This window comes from Pristiophorus japonicus, chromosome 32 (genome assembly GCF_044704955.1).
Source record: "Pristiophorus japonicus isolate sPriJap1 chromosome 32, sPriJap1.hap1, whole genome shotgun sequence".
Lineage (NCBI taxonomy): Eukaryota > Metazoa > Chordata > Chondrichthyes > Pristiophoridae > Pristiophorus > Pristiophorus japonicus.
The window spans coordinates 6,359,282-6,371,158 of NC_092008.1; the positions used below are offsets into that span (position 1 = coordinate 6,359,282).

At 45.0% G+C, this 11,877-nt stretch overlaps 1 protein-coding gene across 1 annotated transcript; it reads left to right on the forward strand.

The window, feature by feature from the left end:
• The first annotated feature begins 237 nt into the window (after window positions 1–237).
• Window positions 238–11,460, forward strand: LOC139240536 (probable G-protein coupled receptor 139). Its single transcript, XM_070869081.1, has 3 exons — window positions 238–496; window positions 8,014–8,169; window positions 10,565–11,460. The coding sequence occupies exons 1-3, from the start codon at window positions 238–240 to the stop codon at window positions 11,458–11,460; spliced, it is 1,311 nt and encodes a 436-aa protein (XP_070725182.1).
• Window positions 11,461–11,877: the final 417 nt, after the last annotated feature.

Consider the following 11,877-nt stretch of genomic DNA (forward strand, 5'->3'; position numbering starts at 1 on the left):
TTACAAAGGCAGTCCGGTCCTTCGAGACGAATGAAACTCCCGGAAGCGACAGCACCGGTCGAGTTGTATTCGGCTCTGTGGGACTGGATGGGCCCAGACCTGCTGGAAGTGTACGGGGGTCTGCTTCTGGCCGGCAACGTGTCAGAAGCGATGAGAAAAGGTATCATCACCCTCATCTACAAGCACAAGAGGGAGAGGGGAGAAATCAAAAACTGACGGCCCATTTCGCTGCCCAATATGGACTATAAGATCCTGTCAAATGTCATCGTCAACAGGATCAAGTCTGCTCTTGAGCTGGTGATTCACCCGGATCTGACCTGCGCTGGCCCTGGCAGGAAGATGTCTGATAGCCTCGCGCTACTCAGGGATACGATCGCCTATGTGCAGGTCAGGAGGGTGGACACCTGCTTAATCAGCTTAGACCAAGCGAAGGCCTTTAACATGATATCACACACGTACCTGATTGACGTGCTCTCCAAAATGGGGTTTGGGGAGGGTATCTGCAATGGGATCCAAGTGCTCTACACAGTTACCATTAGCACAGTTCTAATCAACGGGTGGGAAACTGCAAGCTTTCCAATCAGATCTGGAGTCAGGCAAGGCTGTCCTCTCTCCTCTGTCTTGTTTGTGTGTTGTATCGAGCCCTTTGCCGAGTCCATCAGGAAGGATGCGGGCATTAGAGGCGTGACGATGCCAGGCATCGGAGGTGCTCAGGTGAAGACCTCCCTGTACATGGACGAAGTCGCTATATTTTGCTCGGATCCGCAGGCGGTCCACAGATTGCTCACAATCTGCCATCAGTTTGAATTGTACTCGGGAGCGAAGGTCAATCGCAGCCAAAGCGAGGCCATGTTCTTTGGCAACTAGTCCGACCGATCCTTTATTCCCTCCACCGTTCAGCCAGATTACCTGAAGGTGTTGGGAATATGGTTCGGAGCAGACGGGGCGTGCGCCAAAAACTGGGAAGAGCGTGTCGCCAAAGTGAAACAAAAACTGGGATGGCGGAATAAGGACCGTGTCCACAGAGACACGATGTACAAATCACTGGAGAGTGGAGGAAAGGATGTTCCGAACGTGGCCCTCATCCTGACGGCCACCTTTGTGCGCGGCTGCATGAAGGTGTGCACAGACCCCCGGTACGCAAGCACCAAGTGTCATCCCGTGCTCAGGTTCTACCTGTCCCTGGTGTTGCGAAGAATGGGTCTGGTCATACTTCCATGAAACGCCCCCATCAGTTGGACCATGTCTGTCTACCTGTCCTTCGTGGAAAAGTTTTTCAGAAAAATCCCTTTTGACCGCAAGGCCATAAAGCAGTAGTCGGCACATAAGGTCCTGGACCCCCTCCGAAAGTAGGGGAGGTTGGGCGCTATCGCGTGGTTCCCCGATTAGACTGTCGAACTCATTTGGCAGAATATCTCATTGCCAGAGCTTTCACACAAGCACCAAGACGTTGCTTGGTTGGTGGTGAGGTAGGCCCTTCCCATCAGATCCTTCATGCACAGCCGCCATCTCAGCAGCATGGCACGGTGTCCCCGGGTCAGCTGCGGGGCAGACGAGACAGTCACCCATCTCCTTCAGAATTGCACCTTTGCAAGGCAGGTCTGGAAAGAGATGCAGTGGTTGCTGACGAGGTTCATCCCAAGCAGCTCCGTAAGAGAGGACTCTGTGCTCCACGGGCTGTTCCCAGGGACACGCACTGAGACAGACATCATCTGTTGCTGGAGGGCCATCAGCTCGGTGAAAGATGCACTTTGGTCTTGCCGAAACATGCTGGTCTTCCAGAGCAAGGAGATGTCCATGTCTGCGTGTTGCAGACTGGTGCAATCCAAGGTCCAGGAGTACGTGCTGAGGGACGCACTGAAAATTGGTGCAGTCGCCGCAAAGGCACGGTGGGGAAGAGCCGCAGTTTAAAGCCCTTCTGCCAGGGTAAACCCAGGGCCTGGAATCAGTATAAAAATCCCCTCGGGCTGTACTTGTACACTTTTTGCATACAGAGATCGCCATGATCTGAAAACACCTATGTCGTGCCATGTATAATGCAAGTTCTGTTTAGTAATGTATCTTGCAACGAAATGTAACTGTACCCTCACCCATTCCTGTGCCGTATGTAACGTAATTTTATAAATGTATTACAATGTATCCTGGATTGTACTGAATTGTACCTTGAAATGTGAAGCAAGCAAATGTATTGAACAGAACTGCCTTCAGCATCCAAATGTATAGTATGGAATTGCTGGCCGCATCCAAATGTACTGAACTGCTTTCCAATGTATCGTGCAAATTTTTACATAAAATAAGTATATTTTGAAATTTTTAAAAAGTATGTATTTTAATAAAGAGCATACTTTGGAATGATAGCGTCACTTGCGGGTAATGACAACTAGCGAGGTTTGGTATTCATTGAATTTCACGATAAATAAACCGACCATTCATTTCATTGTTGGATATTTTATTCCCAGTGTGTAGAACAACCGTGACAGGGAATCGAAGCTGAGAATACCATCAATGAAATTATTATCCATTAGTGCACGGGGCTGCTGTGTTCTTGGGCAAGCTACTGACCCTTAAATATTCACAGCTCTGTTATGTGTGCGGTACAGTTACCCGCTGCTCCTGGGTCCCAGGTTCTGATTCTCGCTTTGGGCTTTTACTGATTTAAATTTGTGAGGTCCCGTGTTCCTGCGCCATTCCCTGCGCTTCCACCTCGCCGGCCCCTCACTCAGCCATTTTCTCCTGCCCTCTGGAAATCTCTGACTCTCAACCGCCTTCAATCCCACAGCACAATATAAAATTCTACCGCAGCGACGGGTGCTCCCCACGGTTAACCGAATGCTGCCAACAAATCCTTCTCCTTTCTCGCTCGGGGCCCACATTTCTCTCCTTGTGCAAGCTCCGAGCAGTTTCGTGAGGTTTGTGCCACGGGTGTGAGAGGATTGAGTTACCTTCCTTCACTCATTTTTTTCTCTGGAAATCAAATCGATGGAACGTTTGATATAGGGTCTTAACATTGTCTTTCTTTGCTCAGCCGTTTGTGTAACTTTTTGAATTTAATACGTTGACTGAAATAATTTAATGAGACTTGCAACAGTGCATTGGCCGAGAATCGAACCCAGGTGTCCGGACCAGGGGCCGACAATTCTACTGCTGAATACCAAGACTCACACTGTCAAGGCCACTTTCTCTTCAATTTTTACTTTATTTTCTGCGCTTTTCGGTGCACAAGGAGCAGCTTCATAAAACACAACGCAAAATACCGCAGAAGCTGAGAATGGAATTATTCAGAACATTCTGGAAACACTCTGAAGGTCCAGGGGTCACAGTGTGAGGATAAGGGGTCAGCCATTTAGGACTGAGATGAAAAGAAACTTCTTCACTCAGAGAATGGTTCACCTGTGGAATTCTCTACTGGAGAAAGTTGTTGAGGCCTGCTCGTTAGATATATTCAAAAGGGAGTTAGATATGGCCCTTTCGGCTAAAGGGATCAAGGGGCATGGAGAGAAAGTAGGAAAGGGTTACTGAGGTTGAATGATCAGCCATGATCTTCCTGAATCGTGGTGCAGGCTCGAAGGGCCGAATGGCCTACTCCTGCACCTAATTTCTATGTTTCTGTGTTTCTTTGACCATCCGTGGAGAGGGGAACACAGGTTAACCTTTCAGGTCGATGAGGCAAATATTGCAGATACGTTAATTAAAATTATTTTTCCATGTGCTGAGCCGTTTGAATTTCCCTCCAAACTTTATATTTTATAAGTTGCCCAGAGGCAATAAAAAGTTAATCAACTACCCTTGCCTGGGAAGCCTCATAAAGCGTTCAACACTGCAACGACACGGATATGACTCAAAACCTCGCGTGGTGAACAATGGATCAGTAGTCTATCACCTTATTTTGTTCAATTTCGAGTCAATAAATCTTCAACATTACATTTTATCATCCAAATCCATTCCGCCACGCCACACAGTCACCCCTCCACCACTTATTAACGACAAAACCTGAAGTTTAATTTGTCTCCTGTGACATTCACCAATCTATTGTACATTAAAAAATGATCATTATCTCTTACTGAAAATTCCTTTCCGAACAGATCATCCACAGAGTCTTCTAATGATGTTTTAGCATATATTTGAAATACTCGTTCATGTTTATTCTCCTCCCCTTATCAAAAAGGAGATTCCTACTTTGCACAATCACTAATCTAGCCAAACTGAATATTAAACGTATCGCTGCATTGCCAGACTCGAGCATACCCTGCTGCTATCTCCATCTCAAAATTTAATACACATGGGAATCCCATTCCCATTCTTCATACCCCACCCAGCAAGGAAACCTCACACAACTGTCCAACATAGTATCAGAATCACTTAACTGAGGACATATCACCAGTAAATGGAAAGTCACATCCCGTGTCCCTCACACCGGGCAAGTTGCCACCTCCACTCGCCCAATTTACATACAGTAATCATAGTAAAAATCCGGTTATGAACCAATTTAAAATCCATTTCAATCCACTCTGGATATTTAAAATTCACCCACACCCCTATCTAAATCGTGTTGTCGTCCAGCTGTGCGGATATGCTCTTCCAAAACTCCTGATCAGCTGAGGTCTTGACACTTCATTGCCTGAATATCCCAAAGAAACCATGAGTGTTGCAGGTGTCTAATTGGACCGACTCCTCTGCTCTCTCCAGCAGAAAGCTTGGAAATGCAGGACGCGTTTGACATCCTCTGGAGATTTTCACGTTTATTTCTTCCATCGAATCCTGTGGCATTGCCCTCACAATCTTCTCATACATTGTCCCCATTGCGTTTTCCTCTACTTCCTTATCCTCCTCACAAACCATATTCGTCACGACCGCTTCTGGCAACTAACCTGGAATCATCTCATATTCCATGAGTAAAATATCAGATTTTATAAAAGCTTTATTAAATAATACCCCTTCTTCTTCTTAGTCAGTCCCTCGAAGTCGAGGATGACTTGCTTCCAAATTAAAGATGAGTTCTTATGTGACTGTTGACTGCGATGTGGGATCTCCAGTCTCTGTCACAGGTGGGGCAGGCGGAAGTTGAAGGGATGCTGGAAGAAGGGACGGGTGGGTGGGGTGCTTGGGTTGTCATGCACTCCATCCACTGCTTCAACTTGGTTTCCGCTTGCTCCAGGCGAAGAGACTCGGAGTGGTCCGTACCTTCCCAGATGCTTCTCCTCCACTTTGAGCGTTCTTGGGCCCAGGATTCCCAGGTACCGGTGGGGATGTTACATATTTTCAACATGGTTTTTTGGGTGTCCATGAAGCATTTCCTCTGCCCATCCGGGGCTCGCTTGCCGTGTCGCAGCACCGCGTAGAGCGTTTGTTTTGGAAGTCTCGTCTCGGGCATGCAGCTGATGTGGCCCGTCCATCAGAGCTGATCGAACGTGGTCAATGCTTCGATGCTGGGGATGTTTGCCTGAGCATGAACACTGACGTTGGTGCGCATATCCTGCCAATGGGTTTGCAGGATCTTGCGGAGCCAGATTTGGTGGAACTTCTCCAGTGCTGTGAGATGCCTGCTATACATAGTCCATGTCTCTGAAACATAAAGCGCGATGGGTATTACTATGCGCTCAATACCACGAGCGTGTTGCTGGGTTTGACATCCTGGTCGTCAAAAACTCTCTTCCACAGATGAATGATGGTTGCACTGTTACACTGAAGGCGGTGTTTGACCGTCATTGAAGTCTACCCTTGTTGGCAGTAGGCTCCCGAGGTATGGCAAATGCTCCCCGTTGTCCAAGTCTTCATCGTGGATTTTTATCATCTGCAGCCGGTACTGTGTTGCTATTCCAGGTTGGTGGAGGACCTTTGTCTTACGGATGTTTACTGTAAGGCACAAGCTCTCCTATGCTTCTGTGAAAGTGTTGACGATGGTTTGGATTTCGGCCTTATCTCAAAATTATCGAAGTTAACTCTTATCTCTGTTCTTTGACTGTGGATATGCCCACTATGTACTCTTGATAGCTGTTGAAATATAATCAGTCATAATCCCCTGTTATAATTCTTGAGTATTATGTTATGCTGAATTACAGATTAATATGAAGTTTGCTAGTCCTCAATTGTATTACTTTAGTTTAATTTCTCCTCTGTTTCAATTAGTGGAAGTAATCATCTTGTATCTAGGTTTTATTTACACTTAAAAGTCTCATTGTCTTCAAAATCCACTGGTTTCATCATCAACAAAAGCTTTATGACAGAGGCCTAAGACTAGTTTCTGTGTTTGTATGAACTTCTCCACGTTGCCGGTTTCTGGGGTATATTCCAGGGTTTTCGGTTCATTCTCGATGTAGAAGATCCACGGAGTTAACAGACAGGTGGCCATGCGTATGTTTGCAGGAAGTTTGAGGAATGGGTCGCATCTTCTACTGAAAGGGCAGGAATAATATTATGCTCAGTCGTACTCTGTAAACTGCTGATTAAATATTGTACGGTATTAATTCTTGCCTATGCTAAATAAAGCCATATAATTACACCGAATATGGTGTCAATGTTGAACAATTGAACAGACAGACAGACCCAACAATGACAAAAATGAGCGGTCCTTGTGGTGAAATCCTGACGTGATGGTGCACCTTATCTAAACGGGCTGTCCTTTTGGTGATGAAAGGACTTCTCATTACTGGTCAATAACTGAGGTGATGGCGGACATTATTGAAACGGGCAGTCAGAGTGGTGATCAACGGCATCCTCTTTAACCGGATGAGCCTTGAGGTGATGATGGGCTTTCTATTTAAACGGGAGAGACTTGAGGTGATGATGGAAATTTTCTTTCTTCAGGCAGTTCCTGAGGTGATGGTGGGCCTTCTTGACCAGAATTGCTTCGATGTGATGTTGGCCCTGTTTTAAATGTGCAGTTAACATGTGCACCAGGAAGTGAAGTTCGGATGTCAGAGTTTGTATTAAATGGATTCACTATAGGAGAAGGTGTGCCTCATTGTCACAATGAGCTCGGATAGGACATGAGGGGAAATATTTGAAAATCTAGCGAAGGATCATTATTCAGAGCTAGAGAAGGAGATGTTTTCCTTGATGGGGATGGAGAAGGAGATGAGCCAAAAACAGGTGAACAGATAATTTCGGTATCAGTGACAAATAATTCCATCAGTTTCTCGGAGTTGATCTTGGAGGTGTGTGTAGAAGGCACAGGGCAGAGGTGTTTAACAATATGGTTTTTAGTTTTGAAAGGAAGACGGGGTCTACGTTTGCTTTCCATGATAATATTGGATATTGGATCTGCTTAGGGTGAAAGATGCATGATCTGACAGGGCTGTATTTGAAGAGCCTGCTTCGACATTAAAGGACGAAACCAGTTGTGGACCAGATACGATCAAATAATGGCCTTGGTCCTATGGGAGCTACATTGGGACCCATTCCTGAGGAGAGGGTAAGAGTTTTACCAGTGACAAGGACATCAGAATTGAAAGTGAGTGAGCGGTGGAGCTAATCGACAGCTGCATAACTACCTTGAAAATGGAGAAGTTAGTCAGACTGCAGTGACTAAAAGTCGTAAATGAATTGTGGAGAGATTTTTCACGTGCGTAGATGCAGCTAGAAGTGGTGTTGGAATGCCATAGGGGCTGTGGATGGTGATCGATTCACGAAGCTGTCGGAGATGGACTTGATTGTGACCGCAAAAAGCGAGCCGACTGAGTTGGCAAGCTTGAAGAAATCAAGTTGACAATCAGTGTGCTCAGACTGTTGATTTATCATTTTTGTCCTTGCTCATCACGAAAGTACTTTTACAACAATGGGCCATTCTACTGCACATTCATAAGTGTATTTAATGGTGCGAGGTGTGTTGGTTTGAAAGGGGTTAACTGAATGTGCTTGTTCATTGACTGTAATTGATATCAGACCCCATAGATTAATTAAATGTGTTTGTTCGGTGAATGTAATTAATGTACCTCTCCATGGACCATATTTGTATCACTGGAGATGTTATCTCTTCTATTTATGCGGCAAACATCTCAATGTGTTGTACCCCAGTTTCGCAGAGAGCATCAACTCCGGCACTCACAGGGATCAGCGGCTCTACTGAGAGGAGAAGAATGTATTTAACAATCAGTGAGTTTACAATACTAGGGTTCGTTTCTGAGATACAAAAGTTATTCTACCCCATTCTGGCTGTGGTTGGAGTGCCTGGTAAGTCACTGTGTCCAGCTATTCATGTTGTAGATCATGTTTAACTGTGTGACTGCATTATCTCATTGAGGTCACAATATCCAGAAATTAATTGACACCACATATTCTCTCTGAATGTGGGGCTGACAATATTCTGTGATTCCCCAATGTGACGATGTCACATTCACCCGTTGACTGGCCTGAGTGCAGTGAATAGCAAATATCACATTTTCATCTTTTTTCCATGTGATCGAGTCTGATAGAAATCTGAATCCTTTGTTAATTTCCAACACAAGCAATCTCACTGGATGATTCTCTTATAGTCTGTGCCTGTAAAGCGTATTCTATTCAATCGGACAGATGTGTTCATGGGTTTCCAGAATCAAGCAGCGTGCTCTGGAAACAGTGGATTATACCAAGTGGGGGAATCCAGTCGTGGCAGAAAGCTCAGGAACACACCGTGAATGTTCGACAATGTCCATCTTGATCCAGGTTCAGTCTGACGTCTCCATTTGTAAAATATCTTTCCCAGCATAAGTCAGTGTTCTGGGAAGTTAGGATGGGAGTACAAATTCATTCGTGATTGAATGTATCTCCAGTTATAGATCAATGGATTGATTTCCGATCATATCTGTGAACAAGAAATCTCCCACCGCACGTCCATCAAGCACAGTTCAGGAGAATCTCTCAATGAGAATTCTTCTGACTCTGCCCCATCTCTTGCTCTGCTTCCGTGCAACTGATTCTTGTTGATTGTCACTGGAGAACAATGAGCGGTGAGTTCACTTTATTGATGCCAATTCACCGCGTCAATTGAAGTTCCATCAAATCTCAACCACAGATACAGAACTCTGTATTCGCGCTGATCTAGTTGGATTCGGATATTTAACTAAATCTCAACCACAGATGCAGAACTTCGGGTAAACAAATCACCTAATTGGATGCCGAGATTTTAACACACCACCCAATGTGCTAAATTTAATCTATGTTATATAAAACACAATCACAAAAATGTCTAATCACACAGCAGCGGACAGTTTGATCTTTGTGCGGTTTTTTAAATCGAGCGATCAGAATTAGCTGCAATTTATACACCACCGCCCATTGCCTTCACATTAATGCGGGGTGTAGAAATCTGGATTGGTTTCACATTGCCCATTTTACACCAGCACAGATAGATATAAATCGACCGAGCCTCTGGGGTGAGAAGGAAACGTCAGGTGCGGGCCATCCTCAAAACAGGACTGGTCACAGCATTCGAACATTTATAGTCGAGATTATTTGAAACCATTTGGAGGATCGGTGAGTTGAAAGTCGTCTAAAATGTTATTTAATAATGTGTTATTTTCACGGGATGTAATATGTCAGATTTAAGTGCATGTGGAAGCATTGCTCTGTTTTATTACATGCTTTCACATCAGATTAAAATGTTAAATATTTTTCTCTTCGCAACTTCAAACAAAAGATCCTCTTTTGCACCCTGATACCGCGTAGGAAGGCCCTAAGCATTCGGCTCAGAGGGAATCACAGACCAGTTTAAACCCAATACCCAAACTCGCTTTGCTCCCGGATATTTTGTTCATGCTCTTCCAGGGTCGATCTCAAGGGTCAATGACTCACTCTCTGCCGGTCACTGACTTACTCTCCCCTGGTCACTGTCTCACTCTCCCCGGTCTCTGACTCACTCTCCCTGGTCACTGACTCACTCTCCCTTGGTAACTGACTCACCCTCCTTGGCTACTGATTCACTGTCCCCTGGTCACTGACTCACTCTCCCCAGTCACTGACTCCCTCTCCCTGGTCACTGACTTACTCTCACTGGTTACTAATTCACTCTCTCCTCGTCACTGACTCATTCTCCCCGGTCACTGACTCACTCTTCCCGGTCAGTGACTCACTCTCCCTGGTTACTGATTCATTCTCCCCCGGTCACTTGCTCACTCTCACAGGACGCACTCCTGTAATTTCTGCCGCTGAATTACGGCCCATAATGACCGACGAAGACATTTTAGCCAAAGTCCAATTCCCCAAACTAACTCCTGTTATATGCAGACTGGGAACAGAATCCCAGAAGGTCGATGGTTCCAGGGTGCCTGCAACAGCAGGCAATGATTTAATAAACCTGGAGCTGAGGGCTAATGCCGTTTCAGTATTGATCCTCTGATTAAATGGCACACTACTCTTGTAATATTAAATCCCATGCCCCGGTTCCGTTTACCATTCTTTGCTGATTGGTGAGTTGCACAGTTTGCATTGTACATCCCGTTTCCAGCAGAAAGCCCTTTCTTTGGAACATTATTAAATTCCATCACTGGCAGCAGTAATAAATGCAGAAATTTTACCCCAACCCCTTCAATCCGCTGAATTCACTTTAGTCCTGTTGTGTTAATTTCCTTTTGATGTCCCTTCCTCACAGCTAACTCAATGACGATTGTGATTCTGTATCGGGGAAAGTGCGGTCTCTCCAAATGCGTCACTCGCTACTTGGTGGCCATGGCAGCGGCGGATCTACTGGTTGTTATCACTGACCTGATATTGAGGCAGATTCCAATTGTTCATCGACTGTATTTTGTGCGAGAAATCCCCGTGTGTAATATCCACGCCGTCCTGCTTTATGTAGCTACAGACTGTTCTGTCTGGTTCACCGTCACTTTCACCTTTGATCGATTCGTGGCAATTTGTTGCCAGAAGCTGAAAACTAAATATTGCACTGCGAAAACCGCAGCTGTGGTTCTTGGAGCAGTGACTGTGCTGAGCTGTTTAAAGAACATTTTCTGGTACTTTATGTATTTACCTTGGTACAGGTTTGCCAATACCCCCTGGTTCTGTTACGTGAGTGTTCTTGTTATGATTTCACATTTGTGGGGAACACTCGAGCTTCTTCATTCTATTCTCACCCCTTGCATCCCATTTGTTCTGATTCTGCTCCTCAATGCTTTAACCATCAGACACATTTTACTGACCAGCAGAGTCCGCAGGAGACTCCGGGATCACAGCAGTGAGGGGATTGCCAGTGACATAGAGATGGAGCGACGAAGGAAATCCATCATTTTACTGCTCATTATTTCATGGAATTTCATTCTGTTATGGGCTGTGTTTGTGTTGTTTTCTATTTGGAACAGGTTATCGTATTTTGTTCTTGATACTTTCCATCTACCTGCTTACATGAAAGAAATAGGATTTATGCTCCAGCTCCTGAGTTGCTGCACAAACACTTGTATTTATGCCGTGACCCAGAATAAGTTCAGAGAGCAGTTGAAGAATGTGGTGAAATGTCCGTATCTCCGAATTGTTAAAATAATTAAATGGTGAGACTGAATGTAGAAAATGCAGCATCAGAAATCAACATGATGTACGAAAAGGAGCGAAGCAGGAGAAGGCCATGGTGAATATCCATGGTTTCTCATGTAGAAAACAAAATTAACTGAATATAGATGACACTGCGGCAGAAAGGAAACGTTACCTGATGTGGGGACGTCGAGATTTAACACAATCACATATTACACAGACGTAGTTAGCACGGGTTGGCAGAATAGTATGATGCTACAAGGTCATAATTAACCTGATAAAATACACAACACACCCGATCCTTTCAGGGATTTCGATCTCGATAGCATGAATATTCAAGACGATAAGGTTCGGACATGCGCTGAAATAGTTAGGAGGATTACATAGCACATAAGCAGGTAATTCGGGCCATCGTACATTTGCCATCTCTTTGAACGAGAT

Coding starts and splice junctions, on each gene's coding strand:
- LOC139240536 (XM_070869081.1), top strand. CDS start 238: ATGGACTATAAGATCCTGTCAAATGTCATCGTCAACAGGATCAAGTCT. Junction 497..8,013: donor CAAAATGGGGTTTGGGGAGG/GTATCTGCAATG, acceptor GTTGTACCCCAG/TTTCGCAGAGAGCATCAACT. Junction 8,170..10,564: donor GGCTGTGGTTGGAGTGCCTG/GTAAGTCACTGT, acceptor CCTTCCTCACAG/CTAACTCAATGACGATTGTG.